General features: G+C 40.7%; 1 protein-coding gene across 2 annotated transcripts in view; it reads right to left on the bottom strand.

Moving 5' to 3' along the window:
• The window catches only part of LOC139577349 (phosphatidate cytidylyltransferase 1-like), a 101,199-nt gene that overhangs the window by 12,422 nt on the left and 65,677 nt on the right, over positions 1-23,100 (bottom strand). For both annotated transcript variants that reach the window (XM_071404401.1, XM_071404402.1), the window contains exons 9-11: positions 20,336-20,404; positions 14,398-14,550; positions 13,659-13,778 (exon numbers count right to left, since the gene is read on the bottom strand). In XM_071404401.1, the coding sequence (XP_071260502.1) occupies positions 13,659-13,778; positions 14,398-14,550; positions 20,336-20,404 (342 nt within the window). The remainder of the gene's footprint in view (positions 1-13,658; positions 13,779-14,397; positions 14,551-20,335; positions 20,405-23,100) is intronic.

Here is a 23,100-nt window from a genome sequence, read left to right as displayed (position 1 = left end):
GAGAGAGAAGTTACTACAGAGAAAGTCCTGACAGGAGAGAGAGAGAGAAGTTACTACAGAGAAAGTCCTGACAGGAGAGAGAGAGAGAAGTTACTACAGAGAAAGTCCTGACAGGAGAGAGTGAAGTTACTACAGAGAAAGTTATGACAGGAGAGAGAGAGAGAAGTTACTACAGAGAAAGTCCTGACAGGAGAGAGAGAGAGAAGTTACTACAGAGAAAGTCCTGACAGGAGAGAGAGAGAGAAGTTACTACAGAGAAAGTTCTGACAGGAGAGAGAGAAAGAAGTTCCTACAGAGAAAGTCCTGACAGGAGAGAGAGAGAGAAGGTACAGAGAAATTCCTGACAGGAGAGAGAGAGAAGTTACTACAGAGAAAGTCCTGACAGGAGAGAGAGAGAAGTCACTACAGAGAAAGTCCTGACAGGAGAGAGAGAGAGAAGTTACTACAGAGAAAGTCCTGACAGGAGAGAGAGAGAAGTCACTACAGAGAAAGTCCTGACAGGAGAGAGAGAGAGAAGTTACTACAGAGAAAGTCCTGACAGGAGAGAGAGAGAGAAGTTACTACAGAGAAAGTCCTGACAGGAGAGAGAGAGAGAAGTTACTACAGAGAAAGTCCTGACAGGAGAGCGAGAGAGAGAGAGAAGTTACTACAGAGAAAGTCCTGACAGGAGAGAGAGAGAGAAGTTACTACAGAGAAAGTCCTGACAGGAGAGAGAGAGAGAGAGAAGTTACTACAGAGAAAGTCCTGACAGGAGAGAGAGAGAAGTTACTACAGAGAAAGTCCTGACAGGAGAGAGAGAGAAGTTCCTACAGAGAAAGTCCTGACAGGAGAGAGAAGTTACTACAGAGAAAGTCCTGACAGGAGAGAGAAGTTCCTACAGAGAAAGTCCTGACAGGAGAGAGAGAGAGAAGTTACTACAGAGAAGGTCCTGACAGGAGAGAGAGAGAGAAGTTACTACAGAGAACGTCCTGACAGGAGAGAGAGAGAGGTTACTGCAGAGAAAGTCCTGACAGGAGAGAGAGAGAGAAGTTATTACGGAGAAAGTCCTGACAGGAGAGAGAGAGAGAAGTTACTACAGAGAAAGTCCTGACAGGACAGAGAAGTTACTACGGAGAAAGTCCTGACAGGAGAGAGAGAGAAGTTACTACAGAGAAAGTACTGACAGGAGAGAGAGAGAGAAGTTATTACGGAGAAAGTCCTGACAGGAGAGAGAGAGAGAAGTTACTACAGAGAAAGTCCTGACAGGACAGAGAAGTTACTACAGAGAAAGTCCTGACAGGAGAGAGAAGTTCCTACAGAGAAAGTCCTGACAGGAGAGAGAGAGAGAGACGTTACTACAGCGAAAGTCCTGACAGGAGAGAGAGAGAGAAGTTACTACGGAGAAAGTCCTGACAGGAGAGAGAGAGAGAGAAGTTACTACAGAGAAAGTCCTGACAGGAGAGAGAGAGAGAAGTTACTACGGAGAAAGTCCTGACAGGAGAGAGAGAGAGAAGTTACTACAGAGAAAGTCCTGACAGGAGAGAGAGAGAGAAGTTACTACGGAGAAAGTCCTGACAGGAGAGAGAGAGAGAGAAGTTACTATGGAGAAAGTCCTGACAGGAGAGAGAGAGAGAAGTTACTACGGAGAAAGTCCTGACAGGAGAGAGAGAGAGAAGTTACTACAGAGAAAGTCCTGACAGGAGAGAGAGAGAGAAGTTACTACAGAGAACGTCCTGACAGGAGAGAGAGAGAGAAGTTACTACAGAGAACGTCCTGACAGGAGAGAGAGAGAGAAGCTACTACAGAGAAAGTCCTGACAGGAGAAAGAGAGAGAAGTTACTACAGAGAACATCCTGACAGGAGAGAGAGAGAGAGAAGTTACTACAGAGAAAGTCCTGACAGGAGAGAGAGAGAGAAGTTACTACAGAGAACGTCCTGACAGGAGAGAGAGAGAGAAGTTACTACAGAGAAAGTCCTGACAGGAGAGAGAGTGAGAAGTTACTACGGAGAAAGTCCTGACAGGAGAGAGAGAGAGAAGTTACTACAGAGAACGTCCTGACAGGAGAGAGAGAGAGAAGTTACTACAGAGAAAGTCCTGACAGGAGAGAGAGAGAGAAGTTACTACGGAGAAAGTCCTGACAGGAGAGAGAAGTTACTACAGAGAAAGTCCTGACAGGAGAGAGAGAGAGAAGTTACTACAGAGAAAGTCCTGACAGGAGAGAGAGAGAGAAGTTACTACAGAGAAAGTCCTGACAGGAGAGAGAGAGAGAAGTTACTACAGAGAAAGTCCTGACAGGAGAGAGTGAAGTTACTACAGAGAAAGTTATGACAGGAGAGAGAGAGAGAAGTTACTACAGAGAAAGTCCTGACAGGAGAGAGAGAGAGAAGTTACTACAGAGAAAGTCCTGACAGGAGAGAGAGAGAGAGAAGTTACTATGGAGAAAGTCCTGACAGGAGAGAGAGAGAGAAGTTACTACGGAGAAAGTCCTGACAGGAGAGAGAGAGAGAGAAGTTACTACAGAGAAAGTACTGACAGGAGAGAGAGAGAGAAGTTATTACGGAGAAAGTCCTGACAGGAGAGAGAGAGAGAAGTTACTACAGAGAAAGTCCTGACAGGACAGAGAAGTTACTACAGAGAAAGTCCTGACAGGAGAGAGAAGTTCCTACAGAGAAAGTCCTGACAGGAGAGAGAGAGAGAGACGTTACTACAGCGAAAGTCCTGACAGGAGAGAGAGAGAGAAGTTACTACGGAGAAAGTCCTGACAGGAGAGAGAGAGAGAGAAGTTACTACAGAGAAAGTCCTGACAGGAGAGAGAGAGAGAAGTTACTACGGAGAAAGTCCTGACAGGAGAGAGAGAGAGAAGTTACTACAGAGAAAGTCCTGACAGGAGAGAGAGAGAGAAGTTACTACGGAGAAAGTCCTGACAGGAGAGAGAGAGAGAGAAGTTACTATGGAGAAAGTCCTGACAGGAGAGAGAGAGAGAAGTTACTACGGAGAAAGTCCTGACAGGAGAGAGAGAGAGAAGTTACTACAGAGAAAGTCCTGACAGGAGAGAGAGAGAGAAGTTACTACAGAGAACGTCCTGACAGGAGAGAGAGAGAGAAGTTACTACAGAGAACGTCCTGACAGGAGAGAGAGAGAGAAGCTACTACAGAGAAAGTCCTGACAGGAGAAAGAGAGAGAAGTTACTACAGAGAACATCCTGACAGGAGAGAGAGAGAGAGAAGTTACTACAGAGAAAGTCCTGACAGGAGAGAGAGAGAGAAGTTACTACAGAGAACGTCCTGACAGGAGAGAGAGAGAGAAGTTACTACAGAGAAAGTCCTGACAGGAGAGAGAGTGAGAAGTTACTACGGAGAAAGTCCTGACAGGAGAGAGAGAGAGAAGTTACTACAGAGAACGTCCTGACAGGAGAGAGAGAGAGAAGTTACTACAGAGAAAGTCCTGACAGGAGAGAGAGAGAGAAGTTACTACGGAGAAAGTCCTGACAGGAGAGAGAAGTTACTACAGAGAAAGTCCTGACAGGAGAGAGAGAGAGAAGTTACTACAGAGAAAGTCCTGACAGGAGAGAGAGAGAGAAGTTACTACAGAGAAAGTCCTGACAGGAGAGAGAGAGAGAAGTTACTACAGAGAAAGTCCTGACAGGAGAGAGTGAAGTTACTACAGAGAAAGTTATGACAGGAGAGAGAGAGAGAAGTTACTACAGAGAAAGTCCTGACAGGAGAGAGAGAGAGAAGTTACTACAGAGAAAGTCCTGACAGGAGAGAGAGAGAGAAGTTACTACAGAGAAAGTTCTGACAGGAGAGAGAGAAAGAAGTTCCTACAGAGAAAGTCCTGACAGGAGAGAGAGAGAGAAGGTACAGAGAAAGTCCTGACAGGAGAGAGAGAGAGAAGGTACAGAGAAAGTCCTGACAGGAGAGAGAGAGAAGTTACTACAGAGAAAGTCCTGACAGGAGAGAGAGAGAAGTCACTACAGAGAAAGTCCTGACAGGAGAGAGAGAGAGAAGTTACTACAGAGAAAGTCCTGACAGGAGAGAGAGAGAAGTCACTACAGAGAAAGTCCTGACAGGAGAGAGAGAGAGAAGTTACTACAGAGAAAGTCCTGACAGGAGAGAGAGAGAGAAGTTACTACAGAGAAAGTCCTGACAGGAGAGAGAGAGAGAAGTTACTACAGAGAAAGTCCTGACAGGAGAGAGAGAGAGAAGTTACTACAGAGAAAGTCCTGACAGGAGAGAGAGAGAGAGAAGTTACTACAGAGAAAGTCCTGACAGGAGAGAGAGAGAGAAGTTACTACAGAGAAAGTCCTGACAGGAGAGAGAGAGAGAGAGAAGTTACTACAGAGAAAGTCCTGACAGGAGAGAGAGAGAAGTTCCTACAGAGAAAGTCCTGACAGGAGAGAGAAGTTACTACAGAGAAAGTCCTGACAGGAGAGAGAAGTTCCTACAGAGAAAGTCCTGACAGGAGAGAGAGAGAGAAGTTACTACAGAGAAGGTCCTGACAGGAGAGAGAGAGAGAAGTTACTACAGAGAACGTCCTGACAGGAGAGAGAGAGAGGTTACTGCAGAGAAAGTCCTGACAGGAGAGAGAGAGAGAAGTTATTACGGAGAAAGTCCTGACAGGAGAGAGAGAGAGAAGTTACTACAGAGAAAGTCCTGACAGGACAGAGAAGTTACTACGGAGAAAGTCCTGACAGGAGAGAGAGAGAAGTTACTACAGAGAAAGTACTGACAGGAGAGAGAGAGAGAAGTTATTACGGAGAAAGTCCTGACAGGAGAGAGAGAGAGAAGTTACTACAGAGAAATTCCTGACAGGACAGAGAAGTTACTACAGAGAAAGTCCTGACAGGAGAGAGAAGTTCCTACAGAGAAAGTCCTGACAGGAGAGAGAGAGAGAGACGTTACTACAGCGAAAGTCCTGACAGGAGAGAGAGAGAGAAGTTACTACGGAGAAAGTCCTGACAGGAGAGAGAGAGAGAAGTTACTACAGAGAAAGTCCTGACAGGAGAGAGAGAGAAGTTACTACAGAGAAAGTACTGACAGGAGAGAGAGAGAGAAGTTATTACGGAGAAAGTCCTGACAGGAGAGAGAGAGAGAAGTTACTACAGAGAAAGTCCTGACAGGACAGAGAAGTTACTACAGAGAAAGTCCTGACAGGAGAGAGAAGTTCCTACAGAGAAAGTCCTGACAGGAGAGAGAGAGAGAGACGTTACTACAGCGAAAGTCCTGACAGGAGAGAGAGAGAGAAGTTACTACGGAGAAAGTCCTGACAGGAGAGAGAGAGAGAAGTTACTACAGAGAAAGTCCTGACAGGAGAGAGAGAGAGAAGTTACTACGGAGAAAGTCCTGACAGGAGAGAGAGAGAGAAGTTACTACAGAGAAAGTCCTGACAGGAGAGAGAGAGAGAAGTTACTACGGAGAAAGTCCTGACAGGAGAGAGAGAGAGAAGTTACTACGGAGAAAGTCCTGACAGGAGAGAGAGAGAGAAGTTACTACGGAGAAAGTCCTGACAGGAGAGAGAGAGAGAAGTTACTACAGAGAAAGTCCTGACAGGAGAGAGAGAGAAGTTACTACAGAGAACGTCCTGACAGGAGAGAGAAGTTACTACAGAGAACGTCCTGACAGGAGAGAGAGAGAGAAGCTACTACAGAGAAAGTCCTGACAGGAGAAAGAGAGAGAAGTTACTACAGAGAACATCCTGACAGGAGAGAGAGAGAGAGAAGTTACTACAGAGAAAGTCCTGACAGGAGAGAGAGAGAGAGAAGTTACTACAGAGAACGTCCTGACAGGAGAGAGAGAGAGAAGTTACTACAGAGAACGTCCTGACAGGAGAGAGAGAGAGAAGTTACTACGGAGAAAGTCCTGACAGGAGAGAGAGAAGTTAATACAGAGAAAGTCCTGACAGGAGAGAGAGAGAGAAGTTACTACAGAGAAAGTCCTGACAGGAGAGAGAGAGAGAAGTTACTACGGAGAAAGTCCTGACAGGAGAGAGAGAGAGAAGTTACTACAGAGAAAGTCCTGACAGGAGAGAGAGAGAGAAGTTACTACAGAGAAAGTCCTGACAGGAGAGAGAGAGAGAAGTTACTACAGAGAAAGTCCTGACAGGAGAGAGTGAAGTTACTACAGAGAAAGTTCTGACAGGAGAGAGAAGTTCCTACAGAGAAAGTCCTGACAGGAGAGAGAGAGAGAAGTTACTACAGAGAAAGTCCTGACAGGAGAGAGAGAGAGAAGTTACTACAGAGAAAGTCCTGACAGGAGAGAGAGAGAGAAGTTACTACAGAGAAAGTTCTGACAGGAGAGAGAGAGAGAAGTTCCTACAGAGAAAGTCCTGACAGGAGAGAGAGAGAGAAGGTACAGAGAAAGTCCTGACAGGAGAGAGAGAGAAGTTACTACAGAGAAAGTCCTGACAGGAGAGAGAGAGAAGTCACTACAGAGAAAGTCCTGACAGGAGAGAGAGAGAGAAGTTACTACAGAGAAAGTCCTGACAGGAGAGAGAGAGAAGTCACTACAGAGAAAGTCCTGACAGGAGAGAGAGAGAGAAGTTACTACAGAGAAAGTCCTGACAGGAGAGAGAGAGAGAAGTTACTACAGAGAAAGTCCTGACAGGAGAGAGAGAGAGAAGTTACTACAGAGAAAGTCCTGACAGGAGAGAGAGAGAGAAGTTACTACAGAGAAAGTCCTGACAGGAGAGAGAGAGAGAAGTTACTACAGAGAAAGTCCTGACAGGAGAGAGAGAGAGAAGTTACTACAGAGAAAGTCCTGACAGGAGAGAGAGAGAGAGAGAAGTTACTACAGAGAAAGTCCTGACAGGAGAGAGAGAGAGAGAGAAGTTACTACAGAGAAAGTCCTGACAGGAGAGAGAGAGAAGTTCCTACAGAGAAAGTCCTGACAGGAGAGAGAAGTTACTACAGAGAAAGTCCTGACAGGAGAGAGAAGTTCCTACAGAGAAAGTCCTGACAGGAGAGAGAGAGGGAAGTTACTACAGAGAAAGTCCTGACAGGAGAGAGAGAAAGAAGTTACTACAGAGAACGTCCTGACAGGAGAGAGAGAGAGAAGTTACTACAGAGAAAGTCCTGACAGGAGAGAGAGAGAGAAGTTACTACAGAGAAAGTCCTGACAGGAGAGAGAGAGAAGTTACTACAGAGAACGTCCTGACAGGAGAGAGAGAGAGAAGTTATTACGGAGAAAGTCCTGACAGGAGAGAGAGAGAGAAGTTACTACAGAGAAAGTCCTGACAGGACAGAGAAGTTACTACGGAGAAAGTCCTGACAGGAGAGAGAGAGAAGTTACTACAGAGAACGTCCTGACAGGACAGAGAGAGAGAAGTTATTACGGAGAAAGTCCTGACAGGAGAGAGAGAGAGAAGTTACTACAGAGAAAGTCCTGACAGGACAGAGAAGTTACTACAGAGAAAGTCCTGACAGGAGAGAGAAGTTCCTACAGAGAAAGTCCTGACAGGAGAGAGAGAGAGACGTTACTACAGCGAAAGTCCTGACAGGAGAGAGAGAGAGAAGTTACTACGGAGAAAGTCCTGACAGGAGAGAGAGAGAAGTTACTACAGAGAAAGTCCTGACAGGAGAGAGAGAGAAAAGTTACTACGGAGAAAGTTCTGACAGGAGAGAGAGAGAGAAGTTACTACAGAGAACGTCCTGACAGGAGAGAGAGAGAGAAGTTACTACGGAGAAAGTTCTGACAGGAGAGAGAGAGAAGTTACTACAGAGAAAGTCCTGACAGGAGAGAGAGAGAAGTTACTACAGAGAAAGTCCTGACAGGAGAGAGAGAGAAGTTCCTACAGAGAAAGTCCTGACAGGAGAGAGAGAGAGAAGTTACTACAGAGAAAGTTCTGACAGGAGAGAGAGAGAGAAGTTCCTACAGAGAAAGTCCTGACAGGAGAGAGAGAGAGAAGGTACAGAGAAAGTCCTGACAGGAGAGAGAGAGAAGTTACTACAGAGAAAGTCCTGACAGGAGAGAGAGAGAAGTCACTACAGAGAAAGTCCTGACAGGAGAGAGAGAGAGAAGTTACTACAGAGAAAGTCCTGACAGGAGAGAGAGAGAAGTCACTACAGAGAAAGTCCTGACAGGAGAGAGAGAGAGAAGTTACTACAGAGAAAGTCCTGACAGGAGAGAGAGAGAGAAGTTACTACAGAGAAAGTCCTGACAGGAGAGAGAGAGAGAAGTTACTACAGAGAAAGTCCTGACAGGAGAGAGAGAGAGAAGTTACTACAGAGAAAGTCCTGACAGGAGAGAGAGAGAGAAGTTACTACAGAGAAAGTCCTGACAGGAGAGAGAGAGAGAAGTTACTACAGAGAAAGTCCTGACAGGAGAGAGAGAGAGAGAGAAGTTACTACAGAGAAAGTCCTGACAGGAGAGAGAGAGAGAGAGAAGTTACTACAGAGAAAGTCCTGACAGGAGAGAGAGAGAAGTTCCTACAGAGAAAGTCCTGACAGGAGAGAGAAGTTACTACAGAGAAAGTCCTGACAGGAGAGAGAAGTTCCTACAGAGAAAGTCCTGACAGGAGAGAGAGAGGGAAGTTACTACAGAGAAAGTCCTGACAGGAGAGAGAGAAAGAAGTTACTACAGAGAACGTCCTGACAGGAGAGAGAGAGAGAAGTTACTACAGAGAAAGTCCTGACAGGAGAGAGAGAGAGAAGTTACTACAGAGAAAGTCCTGACAGGAGAGAGAGAGAAGTTACTACAGAGAACGTCCTGACAGGAGAGAGAGAGAGAAGTTATTACGGAGAAAGTCCTGACAGGAGAGAGAGAGAGAAGTTACTACAGAGAAAGTCCTGACAGGACAGAGAAGTTACTACGGAGAAAGTCCTGACAGGAGAGAGAGAGAAGTTACTACAGAGAACGTCCTGACAGGACAGAGAGAGAGAAGTTATTACGGAGAAAGTCCTGACAGGAGAGAGAGAGAGAAGTTACTACAGAGAAAGTCCTGACAGGACAGAGAAGTTACTACAGAGAAAGTCCTGACAGGAGAGAGAAGTTCCTACAGAGAAAGTCCTGACAGGAGAGAGAGAGAGAAGTTACTACGGAGAAAGTCCTGACAGGAGAGAGAGAGAAGTTACTACAGAGAAAGTCCTGACAGGAGAGAGAGAGAAAAGTTACTACGGAGAAAGTTCTGACAGGAGAGAGAGAGAGAAGTTACTACAGAGAACGTCCTGACAGGAGAGAGAGAGAGAAGTTACTACGGAGAAAGTTCTGACAGGAGAGAGAGAGAAGTTACTACAGAGAAAGTCCTGACAGGAGAGAGAGAGAAGTTACTACAGAGAAAGTCCTGACAGGAGAGAGAGAGAAGTTCCTACAGAGAAAGTCCTGACAGGAGAGAGAGAGAGAAGTTACTACAGAGAAAGTCCTGACAGGAGAGAGAGAGAGAAGTTACTACGGAGAAAGTCCTGACAGGAGAGAGAGAGAAGTTACTACAGAGAAAGTCCTGACAGGAGAGAGAAGTTCCTACAGAGAAAGTCCTGACAGGAGAGAGAGAGAGAAGTTACTACGGAGAAAGTCCTGACAGGAGAGAGAGAGAAGTTACTACAGAGAAAGTCCTGACAGGAGAGAGAGAGAAGTTACTACGGAGAAAGTCCTGACAGGAGAGAGAGAGAGAAGTTACTACAGAGAAAGTCCTGACAGGAGAGAGAGAGAAGTTACTACAGAGAAAGTCCTGACAGGAGAGAGAGAGAGAAGTTACTACAGAGAAAGTCCTGACAGGAGAGAGAGAGAGAAGTTACTACAGAGAAAGTCCTGACAGGAGAGAGAGAGAGAAGTTACTACAGAGAAAGTACTGACAGGAGAGAGAGAGAGAAGTTACTGCAGAGAAAGTCCTGACAGGAGAGAGAGAGAGAAGTTACTACGGAGAAAGTCCTGACAGGAGAGAGAGAGAGAAGTTACTACAGAGAAAGTCCTGACAGGAGAGAGAGAGAGAAGGTACAGAGAAAGTCCTGACAGGAGAGAGAGAGAAGTTACTACAGAGAAAGTCCTGACAGGAGAGAGAGAGAAGTCACTACAGAGAAAGTCCTGACAGGAGAGAGAGAGAGAAGTTACTACAGAGAAAGTCCTGACAGGAGAGAGAGAGAAGTCACTACAGAGAAAGTCCTGACAGGAGAGAGAGAGAAGTCACTACAGAGAAAGTCCTGACAGGAGAGAGAGAGAGAGAGAAGTTACTACAGAGAAAGTCCTGACAGGAGAGAGAGAGAAGTTCCTACAGAGAAAGTCCTGACAGGAGAGAGAGAGAGAAGTTACTACAGAGAAAGTCCTGACAGGAGAGAGAGAGAGAAGTTACTACGGAGAAAGTCCTGACAGGAGAGAGAGAGAGAGAAGTTACTACGGAGAAAGTCCTGACAGGAGAGAGAGAGAGAAGTTACTGCGGAGAAAGTCCTGACAGGAGAGAGAGAGAGAAGTTACTACAGAGAAAGTCCTGACAGGAGAGAGAGAGAGAAGTTACTACAGAGAACGTCCTGACAGGAGAGAGAGAGAGAAGTTACTACAGAGAACGTCCTGACAGGAGAGAGAGAGAGAAGCTACTACAGAGAACGTCCTGACAGGAGAGAGAGAGAGAAGTTACTACAGAGAAAGTCCTGACAGGAGAGAGAGAGAGAAGTTACTACAGAGAACGTCCTGACAGGAGAGAGAGAGAGAAGTTACTACGGAGAAAGTCCTGACAGGAGAGAGAGAGAGAAGTTACTACAGAGAAAGTCCTGACAGGAGAGAGAGAGAGAGAAGTTACTACAGAGAAAGTCCTGACAGGAGAGAGAAGTTACTACAGAGAACGTCCTGACAGGAGAGAGAGAGAGAAGTTACTACGGAGAAAGTTCTGACAGGAGAGAGAGAAGTTACTACAGAGAAAGTCCTGACAGGAGAGAGAAGTTCCTACAGAGAAAGTCCTGACAGGAGAGAGAGAGAGAAGTTACTACGGAGAAAGTCCTGACAGGAGAGAGAGAGAAGTTCCTACAGAGAAAGTCCTGACAGGAGAGAGAAGTTCCTACAGAGAAAGTCCTGACAGGAGAGAGAGTGAGAAGTTACTACGGAGAAAGTCCTGACAGGAGAGAGAGAGAGAAGTTACTACAGAGAACATCCTGACAGGAGAGAGAGAGAGAAGTTACTACAGAGAAAGTCCTGACAGGAGAGAGAGAGAGAAGTTACTACAGAGAAAGTCCTGACAGGAGAGAGAGAGAGGTTACTACAGAGAAAGTCCTGACAGGAGAGAGAAGTTCCTACAGAGAAAGTCCTGACAGGAGAGAGAGAGAGAAGTTACTACGGAGAAAGTCCTGACAGGAGAGAGAGAGAGAAGTTACTACAGAGAAAGTCCTGACAGGAGAGAGAGAGAGAAGTTACTACAGAGAACGTCCTGACAGGAGAGAGAGAGAGAAGCTACTACAGAGAAAGTCCTGACAGGAGAGAGAGAGAGAAGTTACTACAGAGAACGTCCTGACAGGAGAGAGAGAGAGAGAAGTTACTACAGAGAACGTCCTGATAGGAGAGAGAGAGAGAAGTTACTACGGACAAAGTCCTGACAGGAGAGAGAGAAGTTACTACAGAGAAAGTCCTGACAGGAGAGAGAGAGAGAGAAGTTACTACAGAGAAAGTCCTGACAGGAGAGAGAGAGAGAAGTTACTACGGAGAAAGTCCTGACAGGAGAGAGAGAGAAGTTACTACAGAGAAAGTCCTGACAGGAGAGAGAGAGAAAAGTTACTACGGAGAAAGTTCTGACAGGAGAGAGAGAGAAGTTACTACAGAGAAAGTCCTGACAGGAGAGAGAGAGAAGTTACTACAGAGAAAGTCCTGACAGGAGAGAGAGAGAGAGAAGTTCCTACAGAGAACGTCCTGACAGGAGAGAGAGAGAGAAGTTACTACGGAGAAAGTTCTGACAGGAGAGAGAGAGAAGTTACTACAGAGAAAGTCCTGACAGGAGAGAGAGAGAAGTTACTACAGAGAAAGTCCTGACAGGAGAGAGAGAGAAGTTCCTACAGAGAAAGTCCTGACAGGAGAGAGAAGTTCCTACAGAGAAAGTCCTGACAGGAGAGAGAGAGAGAAGTTACTACAGAGAAAGTTCTGACAGGAGAGAGAGAGAAGTTACTACAGAGAAAGTCCTGACAGGAGAGAGAGAGAAGTTACTACAGAGAAAGTCCTGACAGGAGAGAGAGAGAGAAGTTACTACGGAGAAAGTCCTGACAGGAGAGAGAGAGAAGTTACTACAGAGAAAGTCCTGACAGGAGAGAGAAGTTCCTACAGAGAAAGTCCTGACAGGAGAGAGAGAGAGAAGTTACTACGGAGAAAGTCCTGACAGGAGAGAGAGAAGTTACTACAGAGAAAGTACTGACAGGAGAGAGAGAGAGAAGTTACTGCAGAGAAAGTCCTGACAGGAGAGAGAGAGAGAAGTTACTACGGAGAAAGTCCTGACAGGAGAGAGAGAGAGAAGTTACTACGGAGAAAGTCCTGACAGGAGAGAGAGAGAGAAGTTACTTGCACTGTTCTTCTCCCCTCTGCTCCGTGTACACATGCTGCTCTTCCTCCCCTGTTCTTCCCCCCTCTGCTCCGTGGACACATGCTGCTCTTCCTCCCCTGTTCTTCCCCCCTCTGCTCCGTGCACACATGCTGCTCTTCCTCCCCTGTTCTTCGCCCCTCTGCTCCGTGCACACATGCTGCTCTTCCTCCCCTGTTCTTCCCCCCTCTGCTCCGTGTACACATGCTGCTCTTCCTCCCCTGTTCTTCCCCCCTCTGCTCCGTGCACACATGCTGCTCTTCCTCCCCTGTTCTTCCCCCCTCTGCTCCGTGCACACATGCTGCTCTTCCTCCCCTGTTCTTCCCCCCTCTGCTCCGTGTACACATGCTGCTCTTCCTCCCCTGTTCTTCCCCCCTCTGCTCCGTGCACACATGCTGCTCTTCCTCCCCTGTTCTTCCCCCCTCTGCTCCGTGCACACATGCTGCTCTTCCTCCCCTGTTCTTCCCCCTTCTGCTCCGTGTACACATGCTGCTCTTCCTCCCCTGTTCTTCCCCCCTCTGCTCCGTGTACACATGCTGCTCTTCCTCCCCTGTTCTTCCCCCCTCTGCTCCGTGTACACATGCTGCTCTTCCTCCACTGTTCTTCCCCCCTCTGTGTACACATGCTGCTCTTCCTCCCTTGTTCTTCCCCCCTCTGCATGCATAACAACTTTGTTCATTTCCACAATCTGTCTTATTCAATCTGTCTTATTCAATCTGTCTCATTCAATCTGTCTCATTCAATCTGTCTTATTCAATCTGTTTTATTCAATCTGTTTTATTCACGTTCGGCTTGTAACTGTCCACACTCACCGAAAATGGTTACTAGCTATACTTGTATAACTTTATGAGCTGGATTTGCCAGTCTGCAATTAGTTTGTTTGTTTTCGCTCGTTAGCATTTAGCTAAAAGCGTTCATGAGAACTCGCTATGACTTTAATCATCATTCTGGTAATGACTCAAAAAAATAAAAAATGTGTGTATTTAGTGCCCCCTAGTGTACTATGCTGGAAATACCGTAAATCTCGGGATGGCAGAAGAACAGTACGACAGCCTGGATACAAATCACTGATTATGTCTTTAAGGTATTCATGGAAATAATCCTACACAAATATTTAGCTATATAAACAAGCGTAGCCAAGCGAGGCCTGTGTGTGTGTGTGTGTGTGTGTGTGTGTGTGTGTGTATGTCTCTGTTCTCACTTTAATCTTGAACGCCCGTTTGAATCCGCTGGCGAAGAATCCTCCAAAAGGACCAATGAGAGAGCCGAAGGTGGAGAGCGCCACACTATGGATCTGGTATGGGTAGATGTTCACTGTTTTCTATAGAGACAGACAGACAATTTAGTGTTTCCCATGGATTCATTGAAACAAGCACTACTATTTAGTTGTAACCCGCTAGTAAGTAAATGTTTAAACAACATGTAGTAAAATACAATTGAGCATCGATCATGTCTAGTACACACAACAGCAGGTCTTTCGGACTCCCATTCTCACCAGACCAGTAATACAGCCATCCTAATTCTGATCTTTTTTCCACTAATTGGGTCTTGTGACCAATCAGATCAGCTCTTTTTGCCCAGAATTGGACTGCTTGAGTAAAACTCAGCCTAAGAAAACTAAAGTTTTCCTGTTAGCGTCTAAGCCATCCAGGAACAGCATGAAAGGCACACCACAGAGCAGGTGAGCCCAGGACTGCTGCGATTTAACAGAGGTAGAATAAAGCATTCCGCCTAGAGGTGCTGCCCTTCTATGACCAGATAACCTTTGACCCTGGTGGCTAAATCCCCAAAAACATTCCCAAATGCCACTGCTTTGCCCAGTTAGAGGATTTCTGGGACCAGCAGAGAATAAGATGTTAGGGAATCCCCCAAACAGGAATTATTCAGACAGGATTTCTGAAAATAAAAACGGAAATTTGCAACTGTAAAGGTCCCCTTACCCATCTGAGGATGTTCTGGAGAGTGAAGGGCAACGTGTACTCGTGCATTACGAAGATGTCCGAAGGTTCACACTCCGCAGTGAAACGGTTGGTCTCACTGTTGTATTCCACGGGACAGACAAAATACTGGAACTGAGCTAGCAGGTATGCCAGCTAGCAGGAGAGAAGAAACACAGAACCTTTATTCTATACTATAACCATGTTGTTATCCTATATTCTATACTATTACCATGTTGTTAACCTTTATTCTATACTATTACCATGTTGTTAACCTTTATTCTATACTATTACCATGTTGTTAACCTTTATTCTATACTATAACCATGTTGTTACCCTTTATTCTATACTATCACCATGTTGTTAACCTTTATTCTATACTATAACCATGTTGTTAACCTTTATTCTATACTATTACCATGTTGTTAACCTTTATTCTATACTATTACCATGTTGTTAACCTTTATTCTATACTATAACCATGTTGTTACCCTTTATTCTATACTATCACCATGTTGTTAACCTTTATTCTATACTATAACCATGTTGTTACCCTTTATTCTATACTATTACCATGTTGTTAACCTTTATTCTATACTATTACCATGTTGTTAACCTTTATTCTATACTATAACCATGTTGTTAACCTTTATTCTATACTATAACCATGTTGTTACCCTTTATTCTATACTATTACCATGTTGTTAACCTTTATTCTATACTATAACCATGTTGTTACCCTTTATTCTATACTATTACCATGTTGTTAACCTTTATTCTATAATATTACCATGTTGTTAACCTTTATTCTATACTATTACCATGTTGTTACCCTTTATTCTATACTATTACCATGTTGTTACCCTTTATTCTATACTATTACCATGTTGTTACCCTTTATTCTATACTATTACCATGTTGTTATCCTTTATTCTATACTATTACCATGTTGTTACCCTTTATTCTATACTATTACCATGTTGTTACCCTTTATTCTATACTATTACCATGTTGTTACCCTTTATTCTATACTATTACCATGTTGTTACCCTTTATTCTATACTATTACCATGTTGTTACCCTTTATTCTATACTATTACCATGTTGTTAACCTTTATTCTATACTATTACCATGTTGTTAACCTTTATTCTATACTATAACCATGTTGTTAACCTTTATTCTATACTATAACCATGTTGTTACCCTTTATTCTATACTATTACCATGTTGTTAACCTTTATTCTATACTATAACCATGTTGTTACCCTTTATTCTATACTATTACCATGTTGTTAACCTTTATTCTATACTATTACCATGTTGTTACCCTTTATTCTATACTATTACCATGTTGTTAACCTTTATTCTATACTATTACCATGTTGTTACCCTTTATTCTATACTATTACCATGTTGTTACCCTTTATTCTATACTATTACCATGTTGTTAACCTTTATTCCATACTATTACCATGTTGTTACCCTTTATTCTATACTATTACCATGTTGTTACCCTTTATTCTATACTATTACCATGTTGTTACCCTTTATTCTATACTATTACCATGTTGTTACCCTTTATTCTATACTGTTACCATGTTGTTACCCTTTATTCTATACTGTTACCATGTTGTTAACCTTTATTCTATACTGTTACCATGTTATTAACCTTTATTCTATACTATTACCATGTTGTTACCCTTTATTCTATACTATTACCATGTTGTTAACCTTTATTCTATACTATTACCATGTTGTTACCCTTTATTCTATACTATTACCATGTTGTTACCCTTTATTCTATACTGTTACCATGTTGTTACCCTTTATTCTATACTGTTACCATGTTGTTAACCTTTATTCTATACTATTACCATGTTGTTAACCTTTATTCTATACTATTACCATGTTGTTACCCTTTATTCTATACTATTACCATGTTGTTACCCTTTATTCTATACTATTACCATGTTGTTACCCTTTATTCTATACTATTACCATGTTGTTACCCTTTATTCTATACTATTACCATGTTGTTACCCTTTATTCTATACTATTACCATGTTGTTACCCTTTATTCTATACTATTACCATGTTGTTAACCTTTATTCTATACTATCACCATGTTGTTAACCTTTATTCTATACTATTACCATGTTGTTACCCTTTATTCTATACTATTACCATGTTGTTACCCTTTATTATATACTATTACCATGTTGTTAACCTTTATTCCATAATATTACCATGTTGTTAACCTTTATTCTATACTATCACCATGTTGTTAACCTTTATTCTATACTATCACCATGTTGTTAACCTTTATTCTATACTATTACCATGTTGTTAACCTTTATTCTATACTATCACCATGTTGTTAACCTTTATTCTATACTATTACCATGTTGTTACCCTTTATTCTATACTATCACCATGTTGTTAACCTTTATTATATACTATTACCATGTTGTTACCCTTTATTCCATACTATTACCATGTTGTTAACCTTTATTCCATAATATTACCATGTTGTTAACCTTTATTCTATACTATTACCATGTTGTTAACCTTTATTCTATACTATCACCATGTTGTTAACCTTTATTCTATACTATTACCATGTTGTTAACCTTTATTCTATACTATTACCATGTTGTTAACCTTTATTCTATACTATCACCATGTTGATACACTATTCTATTACCATGTTGTTAACCTTTATTCTATACTATTACCATGTTGTTAACCTTTCTTCTATACTATTACCATGTTGTTAACCTTTATTCCATAATATTACCATGTTGTTAACCTTTATTCCATAATATTACCATGTTGTTAACCTTTCTTCTATACTATTACCATGTTGTTAACCTTTCTTCTATACTATTACCATGTTGTTAACCTTTATTCTATACTATCACCATGTTGTTAACCTTTATTCTATACTATCACCATGTTGTTAACCTTTATTCTATACTATCACCATGTTGTTAACCTTTATTCTATACTATTACCATGTTGTTAACCTTTATTCTATACTATCACCATGTTGTTAACCTTTATTATATACTATTACCATGTTGTTAACCTTTATTCTATACTATCACCATGTTGTTAACCTTTATTCCATACTATTACCATGTTGATACCCTTTATTCTATACTATTACCATGTTGTTAACCTTTATTCTATACTATCACCATGTTGTTAACCTTTATTATATACTATTACCATGTTGTTAACCTTTATTCTATACTATCACCATGTTGTTAACCTTTATTCCATACTATTACCATGTTGTTAACCTTTATTCCATAATATTACCATGTTGTTACCCTTTATTCTATACTATCACCATGTTGTTAACCTTTATTCCATACTATTACCATGTTGTTAACCTTTATTCTATACTATTACCATGTTGTTAACCTTTATTCTATACTATCACCATGTTGTTAACCTTTATTCCATACTATTACCATGTTGATACCCTTTATTCTATACTATTACCATGTTGTTAACCTTTATTCTATACTATCACCATGTTGTTAACCTTTATTATATACTATTACCATGTTGTTAACCTTTATTCTATACTATCACCATGTTGTTAACCTTTATTCTATACTATTACCATGTTGTTAACCTTTATTCTATACTATTACCATGTTGTTAACCTTTATTCTATACTATCACCATGTTGTTAACCTTTATTCTATACTATCACCATGTTGTTATCCTTTATTCTATACTATTACCATGTTGTTAACCTTTATTATATACTATTACCATGTTGTTAACCTTTATTCCATAATATTACCATGTTGTTAACCTTTATTATATACTATTACCATGTTGTTAACCTTTATTCTATACTATTACCATGTTGTTAACCTTTATTATATACTATTACCATGTTGTTAACCTTTATTCCATAATATTACCATGTTGTTAACCTTTATTATATACTATTACCATGTTGTTAACCTTTATTCTATACTATTACCATGTTGTTAACCTTTATTCTATACTATCACCATGTTGATACACTATTCTATTACCATGTTGTTAACCTTTATTCTATACTATTACCATGTTGTTAACCTTTCTTCTATACTATTACCATGTTGTTAACCTTTCTTCTATACTATTACCATGTTGTTAACCTTTCTTCTATACTATTACCATGTTGTTATCCTTTATTCTATACTATTACCATGTTGTTAACCTTTATTATATACTATTACCATGTTGTTATCCTATATTCTATACTATTACCATGTTGTTAACCTTTATTATATACTATTACCATGTTGTTAACCTTTATTCCATAATATTACCATGTTGTTAACCTTTATTATATACTATTACCATGTTGTTAACCTTTATTATATACTATTACCATGTTGTTAACCTTTATTCTATACTATCACCATGTTGTTAACCTTTATTCTATACTATTACCATGTTGTTAACCTTTATTCTATACTATTACCATGTTGTTAACCTTTATTCTATACTATTACCATGTTGTTAACCTTTATTCTATACTATTACCATGTTGTTAACCTTTATTCTATACTATCACCATGTTGATACACTATTCTATTACCATGTTGTTAACCTTTATTCTATACTATTACCATGTTGTTAACCTTTCTTCTATACTATTACCATGTTGTTAACCTTTCTTCTATACTATTACCATGTTGTTAACCTTTCTTCTATACTATTACCATGTTGTTATCCTTTATTCTATACTATTACCATGTTGTTAACCTTTATTATATACTATCACCATGTTGTTATCCTTTATTCTATACTATTACCATGTTGTTAACCTTTATTATATACTATTACCATGTTGTTAACCTTTATTCCATAATATTACCATGTTGTTAACCTTTATTATATACTATTACCATGTTGTTAACCTTTATTATATACTATTACCATGTTGTTAACCTTTATTCCATAATATTACCATGTTGTTAACATTTATTATATACTATTACCATGTTGTTAACCTTTATTATATACTATTACCATGTTGTTAACCTTTATTATATACTATTACCATGTTGTTAACCTTTATTCCATAATATTACCATGTTGTTAACCTTTCTTCTATACTATTACCATGTTGTTAACCTTTCTTCTATACTATTACCATGTTGTTATCCTTTATTCTATACTATTACCATGTTGTTAACCTTTATTATATACTATCACCATGTTGTTATCCTATATTCTATACTATTACCATGTTGTTAACCTTTATTATATACTATCACCATGTTGTTATCCTATATTCTATACTATTACCATGTTGTTAACCTTTATTCTATACTATTACCATGTTGTTAACCTTTATTCCATACTATTACCATGTTGTTAACCTTTATTCCATACTATTACCATGTTGTTACCCTTTATTCCATACTATTACCATGTTGTTACACTATTCCATACTATTACCATGTTGTTAACCTTTATTCTATACTATCACCATGTTGTTAACCTTTATTCTATACTATTACCATGTTGTTAAACTTTATTCCATACTATTACCATGTTGTTAACCTTTCTTCTATACTATTACCATGTTGTTATCCTTTATTCTATACTATTACCATGTTGTTAACCTTTATTCCATACTATTACCATGTTGTTAACCTTTATTCCATACTATTACCATGTTGTTAACCTTTATTCTATAATATTACCATGGTGTTACTTTATTCCATGCTGTAACTATTTAACTGTAATACTCACTATGAATCCATGTTACTTTATTCCATGCTGTAACTATTTAACTGTAATACTCACTATGAATCCATGTTACTTTATTCCATGCTGTAACTATTAAACTGTAATACTCACTATGAATCCATGTTGTTACTTTATTCCATGCTGTAACTATTTAACTGTAATACTCACTATGAATCCAAAGACCAGGGTTCCGAAGAACCCTCCTATGAATCCCTCCCACGTCTTCTTGGGAGACAGCTGTAATAAACAACAACACATTTACTAAATAACAACAATAATAATACATTTACTTTGTAACGCATGTTATGATAATTATTTGATTTCTTCCCGTGAGGTCTTTTTTTTTGTGAATAGGAAACTGAATTGTGGCGTCGAGTAGAGACAAGATACAGGAACAGAGGCCATCTTTCACACAGGGGGGACAGTGTTCCACACTACGGGTGTGACAAATGGACAATTTTTCGTACAATTTTGGTAAAAAAAAATGTTTTAATAGATTTTCCATTAAAACGATAAGATTCATAAAATGCCACATGAATTCACAATGCAGATGGTTAACATCACGCTTCCCGCGGAGATAGAAAGTGGTATAATTTATACTGCTGGCGCTCTTGCTTTTCACGAGAGTGGCGCCATGTTAGCGTGTTGTCGTCATCCAATCACAAGTCAACAAACCAGCACTAGACTACAGTCAGAGTTACAGCCTCCCTGCTCACGTTATTAAGAGATATCTAGGCTAAATCAATGGAAGATGGAATTAAAATGACAGACCTAAATGAGAAGGACAGGCTACAACACCAAGAGCCATCAGGTAGACTGCTGCTGTAATCTGAACGGAGTTATTTACTGTAGTATTCGGAAGGGGGGAAAGCGCACAGTTGAAGTTATGTAGTCTCAATTAGCCTAGCTAACGTTAGCTGGCTAGCTACTCTCGGTTTGATGCGGTCAAGACGGGGGACCATGTACACCGATCAAAAATATAAAAACGCAACATGTAAAGTGTTGGTCCCATGTTTCATGATCTTAAGTAAAAGACCTCAGAAATGTTTCATACTCATAAAAAAACGAATTTCTCTCAAATGTAGTGCATACATTTGATTACATCCCTGTTAGTGAGCATTTCTCCTTTGACAAGATAATCCATCCACCTGACAGGTGTGGCATATCAAGAAGCATGATCATTACACAGGTGCACCTTGTGCTGGGGACAATAAAAGGCCACTCTAAAATGTGCAGTTTTGTCACACAACGCCTCAAATGTCTCAAGTTTTGAGGGGGTGTGCAATTGGCATGCTGACTGCAGGAATTTCCACCAGAGCTGTTGCCAGAGAATTTAATGTTAATTTCTCTACCATAAGTCACCTAATTTGAGAGAATTTGGCAGTACGTCCAACCGGCGTCACAACCGCAGACCACGGGTAAGTAAACACGCCAGCCCTGGACCTCCACAACCGGCTTCTTAACCTGCAGGATGGTCTGAGACCAGCCACCCAGACAGATGATGAAACTGTGGGTTTACACAACCAACACAACTGCATCTCTCCCCCTCATCCATTACAGCGCTGGTTAATAAAGAATAATTATTTAAAAAATGTAATCAATAAATGTATCCTCCTACTAAAGTCACAGCATTGTGGCATTAGGTATTTGTAAAATATATATATTATATAATATATATAAAAAACGCTTTATGATGATCGGAACCTGTTAGTGGAAGTTTCCAGATAACATTTAAATCACAGTGCAGTTAAGAAAAAAACAACAGTTTTTCAGGTTGTGGATTTTTATTTAATGTTAAGAATCCCAATTTAATTTAGAAGTTTTAACTTTTAAACATTCACACCCCTATTTCACACAGTGATGGCAGTGTTTCAACACAGTGATGACATTGCGTTTCCACCCAGCCCACCCTGGCCTAACAGGGTGTGTGACTAACAGGGTGTGTGTGTGTGTGTGTGTGTGTGTGTGTGTGTGTGTCCATCCTAACCCCAATCCACATGTGACTCAAATCCAATGGGAAAGAAAAAGGTCATGTATCTGTTCTGTGGCCATACTGAAAAATGTCTGACTGTTTCAGTGTGTGTGTACTAGTATAAATAATTTTACTATTTGAATAGTATCATACATTTTCTGATATCTGGATATTTGAAATACTTGTGATTTTTTTTGTTTTACTTAAAATTGTGTAACCTGAGCTGAGCACTATTTCTGCCACTGGTGAGGAGACGGTGTGAGAGACGGGAGCAAGCGGATGGAGGGAGAGAGGTTCAACTGGGCTACAGCCAAGAGTCGGTAAGTTGTAGCAGCCAAAACATGTAACATCAATTCAAAACAGTGGCGGTCTTGAATGGAGTAGCCCACAGAAGCTAGCTAGCTAGCTAGGCTAACGTTACACACTACACTTTCTCCCCAAACAGATTCATTTAAAAACAGCCTAGCTGTTTGGTTGCTCGTTGTAGCATACTCATTATTATTTCACTTTTAATTCTGTGATTTTATTTCACTTTTAATTCTGTGAGTTGATTTAATCTGGCATTGTATTAGTGAACTCCTGCTACACATGGAGCCTCTGACTGAAGTTAGTCACTTTGATTGGCCAACATAGTGTAAACAACAAGCTATATGATTCATGGTACCGGCCTTTTTAAAATGGGGGGCACACGTCATAAAAACTATATTGAAAAGTTTGTTTTATTAAATGAATCATTTGAAATGTCATGATATATCCTTGTATAACAATGTCACATGGATATTTTACGGATATATTTACATTTTAGAAAAAGTATGTATGTGTTAAAATATGCCTACATTTACAGGCCTACTGGTGCCAGAAAAACATCCCCCAGAACCACCGTCACCAGCCGGTACTGTTGACACCAGGCAGGATGGGTCCACGGACGCCAAATCCTGACTCTGCCATCAGAATGATGCAA

Source organism: Salvelinus alpinus, chromosome 5, assembly GCF_045679555.1.
Source record: "Salvelinus alpinus chromosome 5, SLU_Salpinus.1, whole genome shotgun sequence".
In the NCBI taxonomy this organism is placed as follows: Eukaryota; Metazoa; Chordata; class Actinopteri; order Salmoniformes; family Salmonidae; genus Salvelinus; species Salvelinus alpinus.
Note: the sequence above shows the minus strand (reverse complement) of the source record. Positions and strands in the feature narration are given on the sequence as shown.